Source organism: Castanea sativa, chromosome 5, assembly GCF_040712315.1.
Source record: "Castanea sativa cultivar Marrone di Chiusa Pesio chromosome 5, ASM4071231v1".
NCBI lineage: Eukaryota > Viridiplantae > Streptophyta > Magnoliopsida > Fagales > Fagaceae > Castanea > Castanea sativa.
In genome coordinates, this window is record NC_134017.1 from 75,756,643 (window position 1) to 75,776,518 (window position 19,876).

The 19,876-nt window shown below is 31.9% G+C and overlaps 1 protein-coding gene across 1 annotated transcript; it reads left to right on the forward strand.

Annotated features, from left to right (window-relative positions):
• The first annotated feature begins 908 nt into the window (after positions 1-908).
• LOC142636195 (sphingosine kinase 1) lies at positions 909-7,781 on the forward strand. Its single transcript, XM_075810324.1, has 10 exons — positions 909-1,426; positions 2,310-2,432; positions 2,542-2,642; positions 3,539-3,611; positions 4,330-4,416; positions 4,526-4,603; positions 4,901-4,971; positions 5,861-6,157; positions 6,641-6,763; positions 7,306-7,781. The coding sequence occupies exons 1-10, from the start codon at positions 1,093-1,095 to the stop codon at positions 7,495-7,497; spliced, it is 1,479 nt and encodes a 492-aa protein (XP_075666439.1). The 5' UTR covers positions 909-1,092; the 3' UTR covers positions 7,498-7,781.
• The last annotated feature ends 12,095 nt before the right edge of the window (positions 7,782-19,876 follow it).

The following is a 19,876-nucleotide window of genomic DNA, read 5'->3' on the forward strand; positions in this document are numbered from 1 at the left end:
AATCAATAAAATAAAATAGTGTTATTTTTTATGAGAATAATTCAACTACCTAAGTGCTTAAATTATAAAGATATTTTAAAATATAAGTACAGTTGTGAAATAAATGCTATAAATTCGAGGATCAAATACATGAGTTTAAAATTTCATTTTAAAATTTGAATATTTTTAAAGGTTAAAAACTTAGGTATGTAGGTTCAATACATTAGTCTCTCTTTAATTAAATTCAAATATTTTATTTTGTCAAAAAAATTCAAATATTTTTTTACATTAACCAATAAAAAAAAATTATATTTTATAAGGATAATTAAATTCAATCATTTGAATTTAACTATATTTCAAAACCCACCCATTATGTTTCACTAAAATTAATTTCAATTCTCTGACTTTGCTATCGTTTATTTTAGTCCTTCAACTTTCAAATTTATTCATTTAAGACATTTCTATAAAAAAATTTTATATATTGCGGTTAATTTTCCAATTTTTTTAAATTTTTCTTCAAAAATTTTAAATTAAAAAAATTCAATTAATGATTAAGAAGTATTTTTTAGATTTTTTTTTAAAAAAAAATTAACAAAAGTTAACAGAAAGAGTTTAATTAAATAAATACGAAACTTAGATAATAAAAATGAACGAAAACAAAATTAGATAACTAAAATAAATTCTAAAAAAATTGAAAGGATGAGTTTTCATTTTAGCCAAAACCTAATATAAAAGCTATCTTACCCAAATTTTACCCGAAAAGAAAATCAAAAACAAATTAGGAATTAAATTTCAAAATTGGATGTATAAAAAACAGGAGACTTCTCCGTTATCCACATCCGGCAAAAGCGCGTGACGTGACTGACTAAACAACCAAACTGAAAATACAAAACTAAAAACAAAAAAGTAAAAACAAAACTCACATACACACCAATCACCTGTCTCCCCTGCTTACAAGTGCAATTCAGAGTCAAACATCATTGTTAAATACGAACTCTCATTCACATTCAAAGTACATACACAAAAAACCCGGTTCAAACAAACAAAAACCAGGTTTTCTACCAACCTGGTTTCTGTTACACTCACAGTTTTTGTTTTTTTTTTTGGTTCGATATGGAGCAACCCGAGAACCCGGCGGAGGAGCCCATAGTGTCTGACCGGGTCATCATCAACGGGAGCGAGGCGCCGTTAACTCTAACGGCGGATGGGAAGCTGAGGATGAGGGAGAGAGGTCAACGTTGCTTGACGGTGGAGAAAGAGGTGCTCGGTTTCGTGACGGAGGGCTCGAAGATTAGAATCAGAGCCGTCGTTGAAGGCGGAGGAGCTGGAATCTGCTGTGTCGCGAGCAAAGGAGCTTTGGTGAGGAAGGACTTCGTGTTTCAACCCTTGTCTAATGACTCTCTTAACCTCTGGTCTCAAAAGCTCCGTCAATACATAGACTCGCTCGGTAAAAATTTTTTTTTTTAAATTTAAATTTTTTTTTTTTTTGTGTGGCCTGTTTGGATGGTTGGAAAATGCAGGAAAGGAAAATTATTTATGATTAATTGTGGATGTCGGTTGGCCGTTGTTTATGGTTTAATTTTGAAGCGTCAATAAAATAATGCCACTTATGCAAATGTACGGGTAGATTTCTATTAAGTACAATAACTAAATTTTTTTTTTTTTTTTTAAAACTACTTCATATAACATTTGCATAAATAACAGCATTTTAATAATGAGAAGGAGAAGGACCAGGAGGGTCTTATATTTTCTCCCAGTTTTGGTATTTAGAAGTGTTTAATTCAGTTTTTGGGTATGGATGGTTCTGTTCAGTTATGAATTATGATTTAATATGCATTTTAAATAAAACTTGAATGGTAATGTAAATTAATTTTTAATGGGTTTTTTTTTTTTTTTTTTTTTTGGGCACAAGTTAAGGTTAATGCGGTTTTTATTTTTAAGTGTAAATGTAAACTTGTGATGAAAGAGAAGAACTGAGAGGAAGAAAAAACATGCATTGTAGCTGATATCAAGCATTGAATGAATTTCCTTAGACTTGTACTCTTTGGGCACATATTAATTTGGTTTTAGGATCTGTTTGAGGTTTTAGCTTGTTTTTATGTAATTGGAAAGGATTCTGTATGATTAACCAGTTGTGAGGAATGAAGCAAATTTTGAAAATTTCTGCAGTTAGTGTGAACCCCATTTAAAGAATCATCAAATTTCCTTTCTTGGTTTTCAGCAGACAAATTGGAGCTTAATGTCATCATTGTATTGTTGAATTTCAACTGGTTGACTGGTCATGTTGTTCCTTGATGATTCTCGGCGTAATCGGTTTCTCTTTTTAACAGGTCGGCCTAAACGGCTATTTGTTTTTGTGAACCCATTTGGTGGAAAAAAATCTGCATCCAAGATTTTTGTTGATCATGTGAAACCTCTTTTTGATGACGCCGATGTCCATATTACACTGCAAGGTTTGGATTCTTTCAAAAAAACTGTGTTCATTGATCATTAAGTTTTCCAAATTATAGGATTGTTTCTCATGCTTTTTTGAATTTTCCCTCCCTTTAATTTTTCTCTCAGAAACTCAATATCAGCTTCATGCAAAAGAAGTAGCTAGTTCACTTGATCTGTCCAAGTATGATGGCATTGTCTGTGTTAGTGGGGATGGAATCTTGGTTGAGGTAGGCTTACTTTGCTTAATTGCTACAAAAATGTACTATATGTTTTAGTTGTGACAATGATAAATACATGGAATACCATTAAATGTTTGGTGGAAAGATACCCTAGCAGGAATGACTTACCATGGTTACCAGATCTCTTTCCAAAGGTATATTTAAGATTTAACCCTAGGAAAAAAGCTGCAAGTGGACAGCTAGTTTGTGAATTCATCTGAACACTTAATTATTTAAGGCATTAAGATCTTCCATTTTTGGAATATATAGTTAATTCAATTAGGACTACAATCTTTAATCTCAAAAAATTGATTGTTGAAGTTCTTTATGTTTAAAAAAAATGAAGAAGAAGAAGATATGCTATAACTATTAAATGCATTCAATTTCTTTTTTCTTTTTTATAAATTAAGGACTCTAATTTTACATGGTTCTGGTGCCAATGAGGTTCTGTTCTTGAGGATTGTATTCATGAATTGAAGTGAAGGTTCACTATCCCATCTTAAAATTCTTCTGTACCTGGTCATCAGTTCTATGCTTTACTCCTTGACTGTTAGCGAAATAAATTAATAGAAAACTATAACTAACTGTATTAGTTTTAACTTTCAATTTTAGAATTCTGCTGGGGTTTGACCTTTTGAATTTTTTAGGCTATGCCCAAAAGACCCAAATGCATGTCATAAGGTATTGCTGCTATCGTTATATTGTTACTTTCATGTCACATGGTCTATATATTACTAGTTATTTTGGCCTTCAATGAAAACTATGAAATTTGTGGCTTAAATGTGTAGTTTATGAAAACCACTGTTATTTACTGAATCGAGTTTACTATCAAACACTTCTGGTAGTGGCATCTTTTTGACCTCTTTTCCTTTTCTTGCTCTTACAAGAATTGCATTATTTACTAGGTAATAAATGGACTGCTTGAAAGAGAGGATTGGGAGGCTGCAATAAAAATGCCTATTGGAGTAGTTCCTGCAGGTTTGTTACTATCTTTTTATGTTATTGATATTTTTAGTTGGCATTACGGGGATTGTGGTAGGTATGCTTGAGTAGATAAGCATCATCTAATGAATGGAATAATTGGTTCATGCTAAGGTTTTTTTTCCCCTTCCCCTCTTCCTCCTCTTCTCCCTTTGGGTTAAACATTAATGGCACTGATGTATTAGTCTGCATTTCAATAATATGCAATCATGATAATCTATTTGCAGGAAAAACTTTGACACTTGCTCCTTTTGGTAGGATATGGTTGAGGTTTGAAACCTTAACCAGTTACGGATGTTCGGGACATTGGGTTGTAGTTGTGAAGTTGTTCAGGACTTTGCTTCTTCATTGTCATGGACTTTTATATGTAAATGAACATTTTCATGTGTGCTAATTATGAAAGTGGGCCATTTATCTTTCGTTGAATTTTCTTGTCCAAATACCAAGATGATTATTTCTAAGTTATATTATAATTTGGACACTAATCATTTTAACAGTACTTTGAAGGGTAATATTATGTGGTGATTAGCTTAATTATGAATATGCAGGAGCGATGTAAAGTTGCATAGTATTACCTTCCACCAAGTTATTCTCCCATTCCATTTTCATTGTTGTTGATGGCGAAGGAGGGCCTGGTGGTTGTTTCTTTATTATAGTGAACATTTTTAATGCCTTGAATTAATTTTGATATTGACAATAAATTTTTTTCTTGTAGGGACAGGAAATGGCATGGTAAAGTCCCTTCTGGATTCAGCTGGCTACCCTTGTACAGCACCTAATGCTGTTCTTGCCATTATCCGAGGTTACAAATGGTGTCTGCCAGTATTTCAATTCACCTTTCCTTTTGCCATTATTTTAATGGTATTATTTTGATTAAAGAATTTTCTGCTGTTTGCTTTTATTATTGATAGGTCATAAGCGCTCGCTGGATGTAGCTACAATTTTGCAAAGAGAGACAAAATATTTTAGTATATTGATGCTTGCATGGGGTACGCTTGGTTTTACTTGCATGGGTACTCTACCAGAAAGTTTTTAAAATCCTAACCTTACATTGTCAAATAAATGGTTTAGATTTTTCCATGCCAATAACATTTAAACAAAAAATGGTTGGCAGTATTTTCTCATCTATTTAAGTTATTGATGTTGTGGAAAAATCTAATCACTATTTCAATGATAAAAATTAGGATTTTAAGAACTCTATGGTGGAGTTAACCCAGGAACAACTCTAGAGGTCTCATTCCATAATATTTCCATTATTTCTCTTAGAAAACCTCATTCTATTTCAGGTCTGGTTGCGGATATCGACATTGAATCTGAAAAGTATAGGTGGATGGGAAGTGCTCGCATAGATTTCTATGTATGTTTTTAAGAATGTCTCATTTATCATTTTCATTGAAGCTACTTCAGATTTGTGTGTATGTATTTGTATATGACTTGTAATCCCATTATTTCTTTAGTTACAACACTTAATCTTCTTTCTTTTTTTTTTTTCGAGGAACAGTTACAACACTTAATCTAGTTCTGTAATCTAAAGTTACAAGTAGAGTGAACAGAATAAATATTATGTTGTATTAGTTGCATTATAATTTCTAAGATCCTGATAGTATCTTCAAAGACTCATCATTACATAGAACAAGAACCAGAGCTCTGCTATGATGGTGGTAGTAGTTATGACAGAGCAGTACTTAATAAGGCTTTGGGGGTAAAATGGATTATGTGTCACTATTGTTATTTATGTTTAGCAGATTGGGAAAATTGAGCTTTTGTTTGAATTCCTTGTTGAATGCAGGTTAGAGGTTTGTATTTGTGTTGGCTATTAGAAAGGCTATAGATAAGCTAGAGTTTAATTTTAATAGGAAAATAATAAATAAAATTTACTTGTATTATACACTTGCATACACTTTAGTATTTCTCATTTAATACTTGACTTGTTTTTATCAATTCCACCTTCCTTTTCTATAACTCGGGAATATACATGCAAGACTGCAAAACATAAGCATTAGTTGTAGAATTTGTATCATCATATCCATCAGCAATAAAGGTGAAAAAATGCTCGCAATAAACAGTGTCTTGCACCTAGTTGAGTAAAATGTGACAGCTTTGACAATGCTGATTTCCCAGTGATCTTTTTTGCTTATTTCTTTGAGTTGCACCTAATTTGAATAATGGCTGGGTTGGAGTCATATGTTGCTGTTTTAATAGTAGTCTGCATCAAGGCAATGATGCTAATTATTTCTTTTCTTTAGGGTCTTCAACGAATTTTACATTTGAGGCAATACAATGGACGTGTTTCTTTTGTGCCTGCACCTGGCTTTGAAACCTATGGAGAGCCAACTAGCTACCCCAACAAATCTATTGGCAAGCCTGATAGCTGCAGTCCAAGTGAAGAGGAGTCTATTAAGGCTCGGCATCATGGTTACCAGGGACCTAATATTGACTTGGAGAATTTAGAGTGGAGAACTATCAGTGGACCATTTGTCTCAGTCTGGCTTCATAACGTACCTTGGGGAAGTGAGGGCACATTGGCAGCCCCAGATGCTAAGGTAAAGTGACGTTCAGCATGAATGTTTTAGTTTGTTTCTTTCACCCATTGTAATTCTTGGTATGTTGCAAGATATCAATTCTGCTGAAACCATATGGCTATGTTGGGTTTGCACTGTGGCCCTCTGCCTATTTCGCAAAATAAAAATTTAAAAATCCCTTTGCAAACGACTTTGTTCAGCTGTTATTTTTTACAAAAATTGTAAGAGGGAGGTGAAAAAAGTTTAATGGTCCCCCTGCCCTCCTCCCTCTGCCAGTGCTCCCCATGGGGGTGTTCAGTGTTTACAAAAGAGTGGCAGTTTTGGAGCCTAACAGCTTGATTAGAAATTATTTTCTCTTCATTTCAGCTTTGAAGTTTCTCTTCATCTGCTAGAATCTCTGCTAAATTATCAATAGGGCATATTTGTGTCAAATTCAAATAATTTGTCGGTCAATTATGAGCCTAATTGACATTTCTGTGTTCTCTTTTGCCTGTTGATGTGCAGTTCTCAGATGGTTATCTAGACTTGATCATTATGAGGGATTGCCCTCAGTTAGATTTATTGTCATTGATGACGGGATTGAACGATGGAAGTCATGTCAAATCACCACATGTCGCATACCTCAAGGTAAGTCACCAAATTTAATAAGACAATCTGTTTTTCATTATCTTCTTTCTTACCCTTTAGCAGCAGTTATGAGATGGAGAAGAAATCTCCATAGTTGCTTAACTTGCAGAGAGAATGTTTTTGGGGTTAATTGTGCTCCCCCTAAACTATAAAATCAGATTCAATCCCCTCATTAACCCCTGTATTAATTGATAACTATTTTGTTAAAAATTTCTGCCAATTTCAAAATTTCAATGGAAAATTTGCATACAAAGGGGAGAGATTCGCTTTGGGGACATTGCTAAATTTTAGAATTTTCCATTAAAATTTTGAAATTGACAGAAATTGTTTACCGTGAGGCCATTTTGCCTATTTTCAATAGGGACATTGCTCAATCTCATAGTAAAGTAGGGAGATTGAATTTGACACCTATATTTTAGGGGGGGGACAAATTGTAATGACCTAAGCTTTTGGCAATATATGTATATGTATATGTATATGTATGTATAAAGTACTTTGGTTTTCTGTTAACTGTTTTTTCTGTATCCTGCAACAAACTACAGGTGAAAGCATTCGTCTTGGAACCTGGTCCCCGAACCAAGGAACCAACAAAGGAAGGGATCATAGATTCAGATGGTGAGGTCCTGGCTAGAGGGAAAGGAACTTACAATTGTGACCAAAAGGCACCCATGGCCTATGATAAACTTCAAATGGCCGTGCATCAAGGTTTAGCTACCTTGTTTTCTCCTTTATAGAGAGTTGATTCAATTTCATTTGATGGTCCCTCTGATATTGAAATTCAATGGGTTTGTTCATTTTATTCTGCCTGTATAGAGCCACAAAGGGTAAATAACTCAATAAGACAAAAGAAAAGTAGAAACGTTCTTTAACAAGTTGTTGCTGTCAATTTATTGCCTTTGGTGAGTAAATTTAGCAAAGAAAAAAAAAGGATTACTATCAAGGCAATGTGCAGTTCATTTGCTGCATCAAAATTACTTTCTATAAAGTTGCTTGAAGATGATTATGAATGGTTCCTACTCATTGTAGACTAATCATTGTAGTCTAACATACCATTATAGTGTTTATACCATTATGCTGGTAACTGGTGAGAGTCTGAAAATGGACTTGGCTAACTTAACTGAAATGCTTGCTTGGGCAACTTCTCAACCTACTATTGTTGGTGACTTTATTTTATTTTTAGACGCACAAGCCAAGTTAAGGCTTAAGGCTAACTTATGAAAAAACTTATGCAATAGCAATCACAAATGCACACTCCAATGAGATTTTGTTATATGCTCTAACAGGTTTTGGACACCCAATAATGTGTTAAACCAACACCTTCACTTTGAAGAGGAAAGGTTCAACCATATGGCTACATTGAAATACAATTGATATGTTACTAAGTTTAGTGCACCTTACTTGTGGGGAGTTCAATCATTTAACCGAGCAACCGAAAATGAAAAGAAAATTTTCATTTTTGTGTGAATATTCACTAATAAAACACTATAGTTAAAAGTGTTGTCTTCTAGTCTCTCCTTCTTGTTAAGTGAAAAGCTTAAACCTTTTGGGTTTGTTTCTATTAAGGATTTTGAGACACAACTCTCATGTTGGGTTGGTATGCGTCAGTGTCATGTTAAATGTGTTAATAGCCTCTACATAAACTTAAAAAAGAATATAATCGTGAAAGAATGAAACAAAGTGTGAACTTGATGCAAGTTAAGGCGCCACTTCTGGGAAGTCGGTCACACCTTACTCATGATTTCGAATAAGGTTTGCTGTCCTTGTAGTGCTTTCTATTTTGTGGTGATACTTGCACTCCACGAAATTTTGCATGTGAAAAACTACTATTTTCAATTCCCTCTTTCACGGCTTAAAGTTTCTTAATTAGTTCAAATTCTGTTTTTCTTTTTATAAGCATTGGCATGATACTTTTGTTTTCATCGCATAGGTCAAATAAACTAGCCATGTGGTTTGTAATGGATGGTATGCATCATTAGGTGGTTAAATACATTTTACTAGATATCTAGAATAAAGGGGGTTTTAATTTTTCCTTAACTAGATTAACGTACTTTTTGGCATATACTTTTATGTGGGTGTGTTGTGTTTTAGTTTCGTAAAACAAATGCAATTATCCGGAGCAGATTTCATATAAAACTCTCTTTAAAAAAAAGTTCAGCAAAACAAATGTCAAATCCTTTTCAATTATCTTAAACTAAAGGACAAGCAATCAAGTAACCATGATGAAAAACAAGACCGAAATTCTAGATGTTAGAAATTGCAAGATTTTTTTGTAGTTGTCATGATTATTTTTTGCATACTATTTAAGAAATTAGTCCACATAGACCACGTGGTCCACGTCAATGCCAAGTCTTATGTCCTCTGCACAGAATGTCTATGATTTAAACTCTAGAAGCAAAGTGTCCATGGTGGGAAAGATTTAGAGAATTTTATTTTACCATTGAATTGGGGTGGAAAAACGTAGAGAAACAACGCACAAAACAACAACAAAAAAACAGAAAAGTGGCCATGAATAAGTGGGGGTCATAATAGTCGGAGATTCCTGAACACGTTATTCACATGCACAAGCACAGTACACGACGGAAAGTGTAGGTTAGTACATGGTACATACTCGTGTTTTGACTAATCAGCCTGTTGTCTTTGTCTTTGTTGTGTGGAAATTGCCAACCACTGAATTGTTTGGGCGTTATGACTACGGTGGTCATTGTATATGGTAAATATATAATAATCAGGAGGATACAAGTCCACTGCTAAAAGCTAAAAGGACACCACTGAATTTGAAGTTCTGCAACGACCTTATTGCTGGCCATAATAGAGAATGATTACATTTCATAATTCATATACTGAATGTAACAGGTAATTACTGATTTGTTGATTGTGGGCTGTGAGCTGTGGTGACTCTTGGAGCCAGGGGAATTTTCTGGTTTCAAATACGTGCAATATACCTTTCACAATATATATTTGAATCCCACTAGATGCTGGATACATGCAACGACCCTATCACAACAATTAGATGCTATAGACTATTGCGAGAGATTCAAAACATATATTCAAAATAAATTATATTTATTCTTTTGGAGCGAACCAAGTCTTTTCTTTTTAATAGTTAAATAAGTACTTTATTGTTCAACCTGAAACAGGGGGAGAAAAAGAAACAACCAGACTTGGCCCCCCATCTCTATCGAAGGCCTGAAACACATGGAGAGGTGGATTGAAGATGGGAACTGACCTATATTAGTTTACAAGGACTGCCCATTGGGCTAGCAGATGGGTAGAGACATTACCTTTTTGCATACAAAAGAAAATATTACATTTCTAAAAGAATTAGCAAAATATGTAATGTCTTAAAAAATAGATCTAGTACCTGTTTGGGTATTGATGAAAAGGCTAGTGTTTTGCGTTTTGGCTTTTTTTTTTTTTTTTTGAGAAGAGCGTTAACTGAGTTCTAGTGGGTCATGTGCACTGTTCACAGAACTCACAAACCTATTTTTTCAACAAAGCTTTTATTAAAAATGGATCATATAGTACTATTCACACATTTAAAAATTATTTTGCTACAATGTTTTCAGCAGTATCCAAACAGACCCATAATATTCTAACCGTGAGCAACTTCTAGATTTCTCAACGGCTTGATGACATTCCAAGCATCTCCCACAAGGATTCTATTAGGACATATGCTAATCATGTTAGGAACATATATCAATATTTTATGTAATTAGTTAATCTTTTGACCAAATGCACTTTATTTGTAATTTAGTAGATTTAGGATGTGTTTAATGATTCAAGAAACAAAGTTTCAAGTTCAATTGTTAAAGCCATGCAAGTTTGTCCAAGAATCAAGTGAAAAAGTGTTGTTCATTAAAGCTCAACAGCTAGTATATATCAAGACTTAAAAAGCTGTTTCAGCCAGAGGCTTGATAGCTGTTTGATAGATAGGGTATCTATCGAGCTTTATGAAAAACAGATTTCAAGTTATGATTTTCATCCAATCTGTGAATGTATATTTGAACTTTCTTTTCTCACAACCCTAAACATATATAAGTATTATTTTAAGAGTCTTCATAGTGAGCACGATTGCACAAGTGTGAAGCAAAGTGTTGTTCATGCAAATTGTGACCGGAAACCTAGTTTGTCTTAGTTCATCTTGAAGAAGTTGCTGTGTTTGAACATCGTAGGGTTTTGTGACCAAGCAATTTCGTGATCTTTATCTTATGATGAACTGATGAACTTTGCAATCAACATCCTTCTCAAGTTGACGATCAAGTCGCGTACTGAGATCCGCGCATCTTTTGGTTTGTTACGTACTGGGAGCCGTGCAATACTAGGAGATATTGTAACTACATAATAAGTCCAATTAGGTATTGGGGTAAAGGTTCAACTGTAGGTTGGTATAAGGTATTGAGATTCATTTACTTGTAATCACTTGTTGTGATAATAGTGAATTATCGGGAGTGATGACCTTAAAATAACCCGGTGGAGTTTTTGTCTCAAAGGTTTTTCCCATTTGTAAACAAATCACCGTGTTAAATTTATTTTCTGTTGCACTATATTTTAGTTGGTGATTTGTTTGTGTTGCCACGTACATTGCATGTTAATTTGATTAATTAATAAACTTGGGTAATTAATCAATTAATTCATCACAAGGGGTCAATACATTCTTGGCCTATCAGATTCTATTTTCAATCTCAAATCCTTCATTAGCTAGGTTTTGAATGGCACTTCAAGCTGCTCTCTCATTTCCCCCTGCAAGGAATTGCCAAGCTCGAGTTGATCTAATCATTTAACCTTGCCAACAAAAGATTACAGGATGCATCACTTCCCATAACTACAATTGAGATTTTCTCTTCACAGATTGCAGAATCAAAGTTTAACTTGATCTAGTTCCTGAGAGGTGGAGACCAAACTACATCGATATCTTTGGTTGGGCTCCCAGATTGCTCCTTCCAAGAGCGAACCAAGACTTAAGTTGCACACATGTCTATGGTGAATTTTAACTTATGGAGTATTTTGGATCTATGGTGCACATAACAAAATGAATTTGAAGCATTTCAATACTTTTTTTTTTTTCCTCAATTTTTTCCCTTGTTTATCTAATATTTTTTTCGTTTCAATATATTATAATCAACCTATCTTTCTTCAGACATAGGTTAATTAAAATAAGTTTAGAGACACTCTAAATTTCACATAATGTTAAAGTAGTCAATTGTAAATGATAGATGATTTCTACTCACTAAATTTTTTTCATAAACTCACAAATTTTTTTCTACCACCTGCAATTGACTATTTGTTAACAAGTTGTTGAAATTAGTATATCTGTTATATTATTAAAAGGGTTTGGTTAAGTATTTATTTTCAAAAAAAATTTATAAGAAATTGAAAGAGCCGTTAAACTTGTTAGTTACTTTTTTATTTTTCCAGAAAAAGTTTTTTAAAATGATTTACTAACATATGCCCTTAAGGTAGTAAAACTCTTATTCAAATAATTAAGGCTCATTTGGTAATATTATTCTAATAATATTGTTTAAATATTATAAAAATACACATAAATTAAAAAGTATTTTAAAAATACATGTAGGATTATTTAAATAACAAAAACTGTATTTTAATCTACACAACCAAACACCCCTTCTCAAGTTATTAAAATGAAATTGGGTGTGTCCCTTCTTTTAAGAAGCACTGGATCAGAATTTGGATGGAGTGGGTCCCATAATCAACAGCGTAACAATGACGGCACGAATTACTGTTTCTCATTGCTGAAAATATCACTTCACCTGAATATCAACTTCAGTGTGGTATGGCCTCCCATACTTTCCAACATATCGCCTATATTCAAGTGTACAGTACACCATAGAAAATAGTGAAACTTAGGATGTTGACCCTGCACGTACGGCCATATTTTTCTTGTCAGGGACTCAGGATCACCTTTATTTATTTATTTTTTTTTTTTTAGTTTTTTTGCGTTTTTTGTTGACTCTTGTTCTATTGAGTACAATGAGTAGTACCAAAACAGAACCAAGGATTATTAAGGGGCATTTGATACGCGTCTTTAAACAAAAATTTTTAATTTTTAAATAATATTATATGTATTTTTACATATATTCTTACCCACATGTATTTTCATAAATATTTTTAAATAATAATTTTTAATTTTTAAACACATATACCAAACGAACCTTTAGTGTCTGTTTGACATTGTTTTAACTTGTAAGAGCATCAACAACCCGAAATGCCATCTTATCCTATTTTACCATCCCAAAAAGTTATTTTATTAATTATACCATACTATTTTATAATTCAACCAACATCCAGAAACTCTATTTTTTTCTCATTTTATTTAAATATTCTTTTTTAATTATTTTTTTACTATTTCTCTTTTTCTCTTCCTTTTCCTCTCTTTCTCCCTTAACCTCTAGCACTGGCCTCAACCTCTAGTAAACCCATACCCAGCAAAATCACAAGCTGCAAATCACAACAAAAAAATCACCCAAATCAACAGAAACTTAACCGACCATAAAAAAATCACTCACATCCATGTCGATCTTGCTACCACAACAACTACCAGACAACCACTGACCTAGTCTTCAAACCGCTGCTACCGCCACCATCGTCATCCCCTACTTTTGCCATAGCCCGTTGCCGTCTCTATTCATCCTAAACCCATCTGTTCTCACCAACTCTTCCTCATCCTCATCATTATCATCATCATCTTTATCGAAACCCACTACCAAACAAACCCAGCAAACATTGAAATCCACCAGCAAACCCATTGGAACAAATCCCCTAACCCATCGGAAAAAATCACAACCACCAGACCTACATCCAACCTCCCAAATGCCAACCCAAACACCACCTAAATGCCACCCAAATCTGACCCAAACGCTAGAAACGCATGAACAAACTCACGACCTCCACCACAGAAGCTGATCGAGCCTCCATGCCATTGCCTTCATGCCGTTGAAGAAAAGAGAGCAAGAAGAAAGAGAGAGAAAGATAATGAAAATTATAAAATAACGAGAGAGGAGAGAGAAGAACCAAACCGATTAAAAAACAATTTTTGTTTATATCATTGTACTACAGTGCCGTCCTACCTTTAGGACGGTACTGTAGCACTATTGCAATTTTTTTTAAAAGTATACACGTTTAGCCGTTCCATTGTTGAGAGTTATTGGGTCTAAATGCTAAAATAAACTTACATTTGATATATAGCCTCTCCATTGCTGATGCTCTAAGAGCATTCCCATCTGATAATTTCATCATATTCTATTTTACCATCTCAAAAAGCTACTTTATTAATTATACAATACCATTTTACAATACACTCAACATCCTAACTTTTATTTTACCATATTACACATTAAAATAATATATTTACACAATAAAATAATATATATACATAATAAAATAATATATTATGAAGAGAGAGAGAAAATAAGATAGTAGAAAGAGGAGGCAGATTTTTGTAGGTAAAATAAAATAATAATTTTTGGATTTAGAATGTTGCTATAGTACCATCACAAATTTGCGATGGTCCTGTAGCAGTATTGCAAATTTTTGTAGCTTTAGCAGACCAGTTGTTGACTTTTTTTATTTTGAAATGGTAAATCTTGATAAGATATGGCATGTACCATGCCAACTACGAATGCTCTTACTCTTAATTTTTTAGCTATTTAATAAGTTTTGGTTTTTGCAAAATAAAGTTATAATAAAAATTTCCTTAATTTTTTAAGTTTTTGGTAAATTATAATTAATAGTGCTTTAAAGTTTTAGATTTATAAAATATATGAACTATAAATTATTATTTTTTCTTAAACGCTCTTAAGTTTAAAATTAGTCTCATAATACTATGACGTTTTTAATGAAAACAAAAATTTAAGATAAAAATTCTTCTCATCCTTAATTATTGGTATAGAGATTAAAAAAAAAGAAATATATGAAAGTCGGTGGTGCTTTTTGAATGGCTGAACAAGAATTTTATTATACGGATGAAAAAAGTCTTCAAAAAGAACAAAGCATATTAAAGCTGTTCAATTTTTGTATCAAGCCACATCGATCCCATTAATTTCATGTTTCCTTTTGTTTGTATGCATGTTTCGTTTTCGTCTCTTCTCAACCACGCATCGCCACACGTTTTTGGTTATATCTATATCTAAATGCATGTTTTTATCATGTTGGTACGTTTTTCTACTCGCTTCATACCAAGTCACGCGGATAAGAAATTCTTAAGCACTTACTTTTGAAGTACAAAAAAAAATATTTATTCTTTTCAAATTCATAATTAGATCTTAACCATATGTTTAACAAGTGGACTTAGCCAAGATTGTGAGATAAAAAATTGCTATTTTTCGTAGTCCAAAAATACTATGAATTACTCAGCATCACCTATTTGGTTCAAATAAATGCATGTTTTTAATGATGTTAAAGTTAATAATTGTCTTCCATAATTAAACTCCAGCAAGTGACAATAATTAATAATTATGAAAAATATACATGTGGCTGTCCGCCACCGATCGCTATCATTAATTGCAAAGCTTTGTTATGAGCTTTCTCCTATGAACGAAACAACGAGGAAAACAACGTTGTTATAGATGTGGTCGAGATTCAATTCAATTCCATATATGCACGAGTTATCAGTTTATAGCATTTATCATATTATTATAAGACAAAATTTATCTTATATTCGTGACCGTGTTTGTCTTTTTAGTCTTTGCATTTCGCTCCCTTGCGTGCTCTCTAGCGTATTCCAAGATCGATTTTGTTCAATAGTTGCATAAACATAAAGCAAACCAACAATTCTGATTTTTAATCAATGAATATCTTTTACCTTGCGCCAAACATACTCCCTATTTAAAGGCTAGATATTTTTTTGTCGTGTGTATCCTCCTAACATGAAAATATGCCCTCTCGTTTTGGTGTCATGACAATTTAATTTAATATAGTAACTAGTTTTATCACATGCACTTCACATGTATAGCAAAAAAAGAAAAAAAAACTGTCTTTATTTTTTAAATATAATTTTTATTTTGAGAATTTAATTTATAAATTGATAAAATAATTTGAAAATTAACAGAAGAATGGCCATATTTTAGGCAATGTTTAAGTGGGAGTTAGAGTTATATTTTTACCGAATTATCATTTAATTTTGTCTCTACAGAAACATAGGAGTGTAGGGACATTTTTAGAAAAAAAATGAGGATCCCAAATAACAGAAGCCACTTAAATAATAGTATAGATAATAGAAAAATAATACGTTTCACAACTTTTAATACGATTTATTGTAATTGATGCATAACAAAAAGTTATGAAAGAACTGTGTGAAAGTGATAATACTCCAAAATTACATAAAAAAATGTTATGAAAAATATTGTATGCCTAAGCTCGCTGATTACAAAATAAAAGAGACTTAAACAATAATCAAACTTTAAGTATTTAATGATGAAAAAGATGATAAGGTAGAGAAATAAGGATAACTAAAAGGTGTTTAAGATATTTTATGAAGTGGAATAAATTTTACAAAAAAATTGCAGTAAATGATATTTATTTTTGTTATGAGTTTGACACTTTAATTACTATGAAAGAGAGTCAATTAAATAAGAAACTTTTTGGACATTATTTTTTTGCCACAACTCTAATATGGTTGATTGTGAATAATGAAAAAAAGAAAGATGAGTTCATGTAAAAGTAATATACAACCACTCATAGTTGATTACATAAAAATGATAGTAAAAATTGTACAAGAGAAGTTTTGATCGTAAAAGAATAAAGTTAACGAAGGTCTTAGAGATATTAATTTAAGAAATATTTTTAGAAACTTTTTATAAAAAAATTAATATTTTAAACTATTTTTTAATATTTTTTATTAAAATATTATTAAAATAGTTTACTAATAATTGTCCTAATTAAAAATACCCATTAATCTAATCCAAGGTAGGCAAATTAGTTTATCAAAAAAAGATCAAAAAAAAAAGGCAAATTAAATTGACTGTTGAAAAAGAAAAAAGAAAAAAGAAAAAGGTATTGCTGAAAATAACATAGAGTAGACAATTTCTACGACGCAGCTGACCGTTTTTGGACCCCGCAAAAAGCTTTTTACATTTTCTATTTCTTATCCCACCGTAACCATAGCCGACTACTTCAGTTAAGGAAGCAAAACCAAATCCACAAGCCATTAACAAAAAATCTAATAACTCAACTCAACTATATTGAAATCCTTTGGTTTATTTGATAAAATCTAAAATGTGACCAATTCCTGTACTTTCTGCTCAGTAAGTGGTAGCCAACCAGAAATATTAAAAAAGTCGCCCTATACGTCATATTCCACTATATAATAACTCTTTTAAAAGGTTCTAACTTGTTGAACACTTACATGGCAGCTTAATCCTCATCTAAATCTGAAAATTTAGACCAAAAAAAGGTACACAGAAGAGTGATTTGAGTAATAGCTCAAATAAGATCAGTGCAATACATGTGATATTATTTATTATTGTTACATGATATGGGTTGATAAGTCTACATTAAATACTTATTTTGTATTCAGAAAAAGAAAAAAAGAAAAGAAAAGTTCTAACACAACCAAACTAGTAAGCCAGTGTGATACACGTGATATTAGCCATTATCATCAATGGTATGGGTAGATGAGTCCACACCGAAAATCCATTTTTTTTATTAAAAAAAAAAAACCAACACAACCAGAAAAAGAAAAAGAAAAAGAAAAAGAAAAAGGATTTTTTTTTGTTTTTGTTTTTGGGGTAGTTTGAAGTTTGAACTGTGTAAGAGCGAAAGACAGTTTTGTCAAAACAAAAGCGCGTGTTTGGAACACAGAAGTAAGGGTTACGTGATTGCATGACCCATGGATGGGCCATGCATGATAATAAATTATAGTAAATTCACTTACTTTACAAAAGCCTACTCTCGCGCCGTACACAAATTATTTACACTCGCCATATATATATTTTTTATTCACGTGGGTTATTATCGTAAATTACTGAGTCCAACACAAGTCAATTTTTTTAGCCTAAAATTTATAACATTCACTCGTTCCCCATATGTGCATGTTTTGATTGTTTTCTATTCTGTGTTTTTTTATTTGAATAAACTTTTTAGAGATGGTTTGACAGACCTTAAAACACTCACATTAGTCATTAGTAGTTGTATAATATATAATAAGGGATAAATTTTGTACGTCCAACTCTCAAAATCATCAACATCCATGTATACACGGTTATTATTTACATATAAATCTAATTTTTAATATTTATTCATTCATATACAGAAATAGAAAGCAGTGATTTGAGAGAGCGATACAAATTTTGATAAAAAAAATAATATACTAATGAAATATAGTATAAAATAGATAATTATATGTGAGTGTTTTTGAAAAGTGAGCGTGTAAAATATAAAAATTAGATTTTTTTATAATTAAAATAGACATAAATTTTTGCATGAACTATAATTTCAATGTCATTATACCCAAAAAAAAAAAAAAAGCTCAAAATTGAAAATTGATCACTGCTTGTCTAAAATCCGATTAAAACTATTTTTAGTTAACATGGAGTTCACGCAAATATCAAATTTGAAATTTGTTCAGGGGGGAATGTATATGTGCAAACAGTTTTATTCTTAGCTTTGGGATGGAGGGGTGTCCTGGGTTTGGGTGCTGTCTAACAAAGTATATATTCTTTCTATAAAACGACCATTTTTTGAATAATAATAATTTAATCGGATTCTATAAGGGAATATTTTTTGTTCTGGTTTTTAACTAGTTTTTTTTTACAAAAAAAAAAAAAAAACTGAAGCTGTGCTGGAGGGCGATTCTTTACTGGTGATGTCAGCATTGAAAACCAAGAATCCTGGGTTAGCCCCCTTTGGTTTACTGATTCAGGACTCCCTAACCCTCTCTTCATGTTTTTCCAAATTGTCCTACTCTCACATTAAGAGAGGGCAATATAGTTACACACAGCTTGACTCAGTTAGTAGATAATTTTCCAAACTGTGTAATATAGATGGAAGAGGTTCCATTGGTTGTATTGTCTTCATACCAAGTTGATTTAGCTGGTATTTCGTAATCAATGCATCACAATGCTGTTTCTCAAAAAAAAAAAAAAAAAAAAAACTAATTTATCTATAAAGCACTTTGCCGTTATTTATTACTGATGGACTTGACTTTGGCAATAGCCTGCTATTTGATTTTTGTTGACAACATTCTGTTGAATGGTGGTTAAGGATGATTGTAACTAGAAAAAGTGATACTTTAAGAAATGAAAGACTAATGACAAATAGACTCTACACTAAGAGAATGCTACAAATACTACTAGTTTTATTACAAAAACTTAATAAACAGTTGTGACAGAATATTTAAATTCTAGATATTTCTATTAAAAATATTATGAGATGTAAGTACACAACTTTATAATAAAGTTATTGCAGTAAAATTTATAATATTTATAGTATCATTAGTTGGTTTTTTTTGTTGAGACATTATTAATGCTGTATTAAATATTTTAATAATCATTAGTTGTTTAAATCATCATTTATTAACCAAATAAAAAATGCTAAGACTATTACTAATTTTACGAAAAATAATAATAAATGTAAGTGATATAAATTTAATAATATAATAAATAAATGAAAGTCAGTAGGTTTAAAATCATAAATTATTCCAAATTTTTTTTGCCATAACTCGGATGTGGCAGAATATGAGTGATTAAACATCACTTACATATGAATAAGAACGAAGCCAGAACTTAGAGTTAGGGGAGTGACTTTGCTATTGGTTGTGTGTAGTGACTCTGACCTCCGACTTTGTTGCTACTTAGACACTTAGCTGCTAGTTATTTAAATTTTTTTAAAGGATCAAATGTTTGTTTTAGGTAAAATTGGCTAACTAGACTTTTTTTTTTTGTTTTACTATTGGTAATTTTTGTTGTTGTACTAATTTTTTTGGGCTTGTATATTTCTTTCTTAGATTTTAGACTTATAAATATTTTTTAATGGTCTTTAAAATGAGAAAAATGTTTGAACTACAAACCTATTTACAAATTGTCGATAATGTAAGTGATGGACCCAAATGCGAACCAATAAAAATTAACTACATTAGCAGTTTATAAAAATATTGTAAAA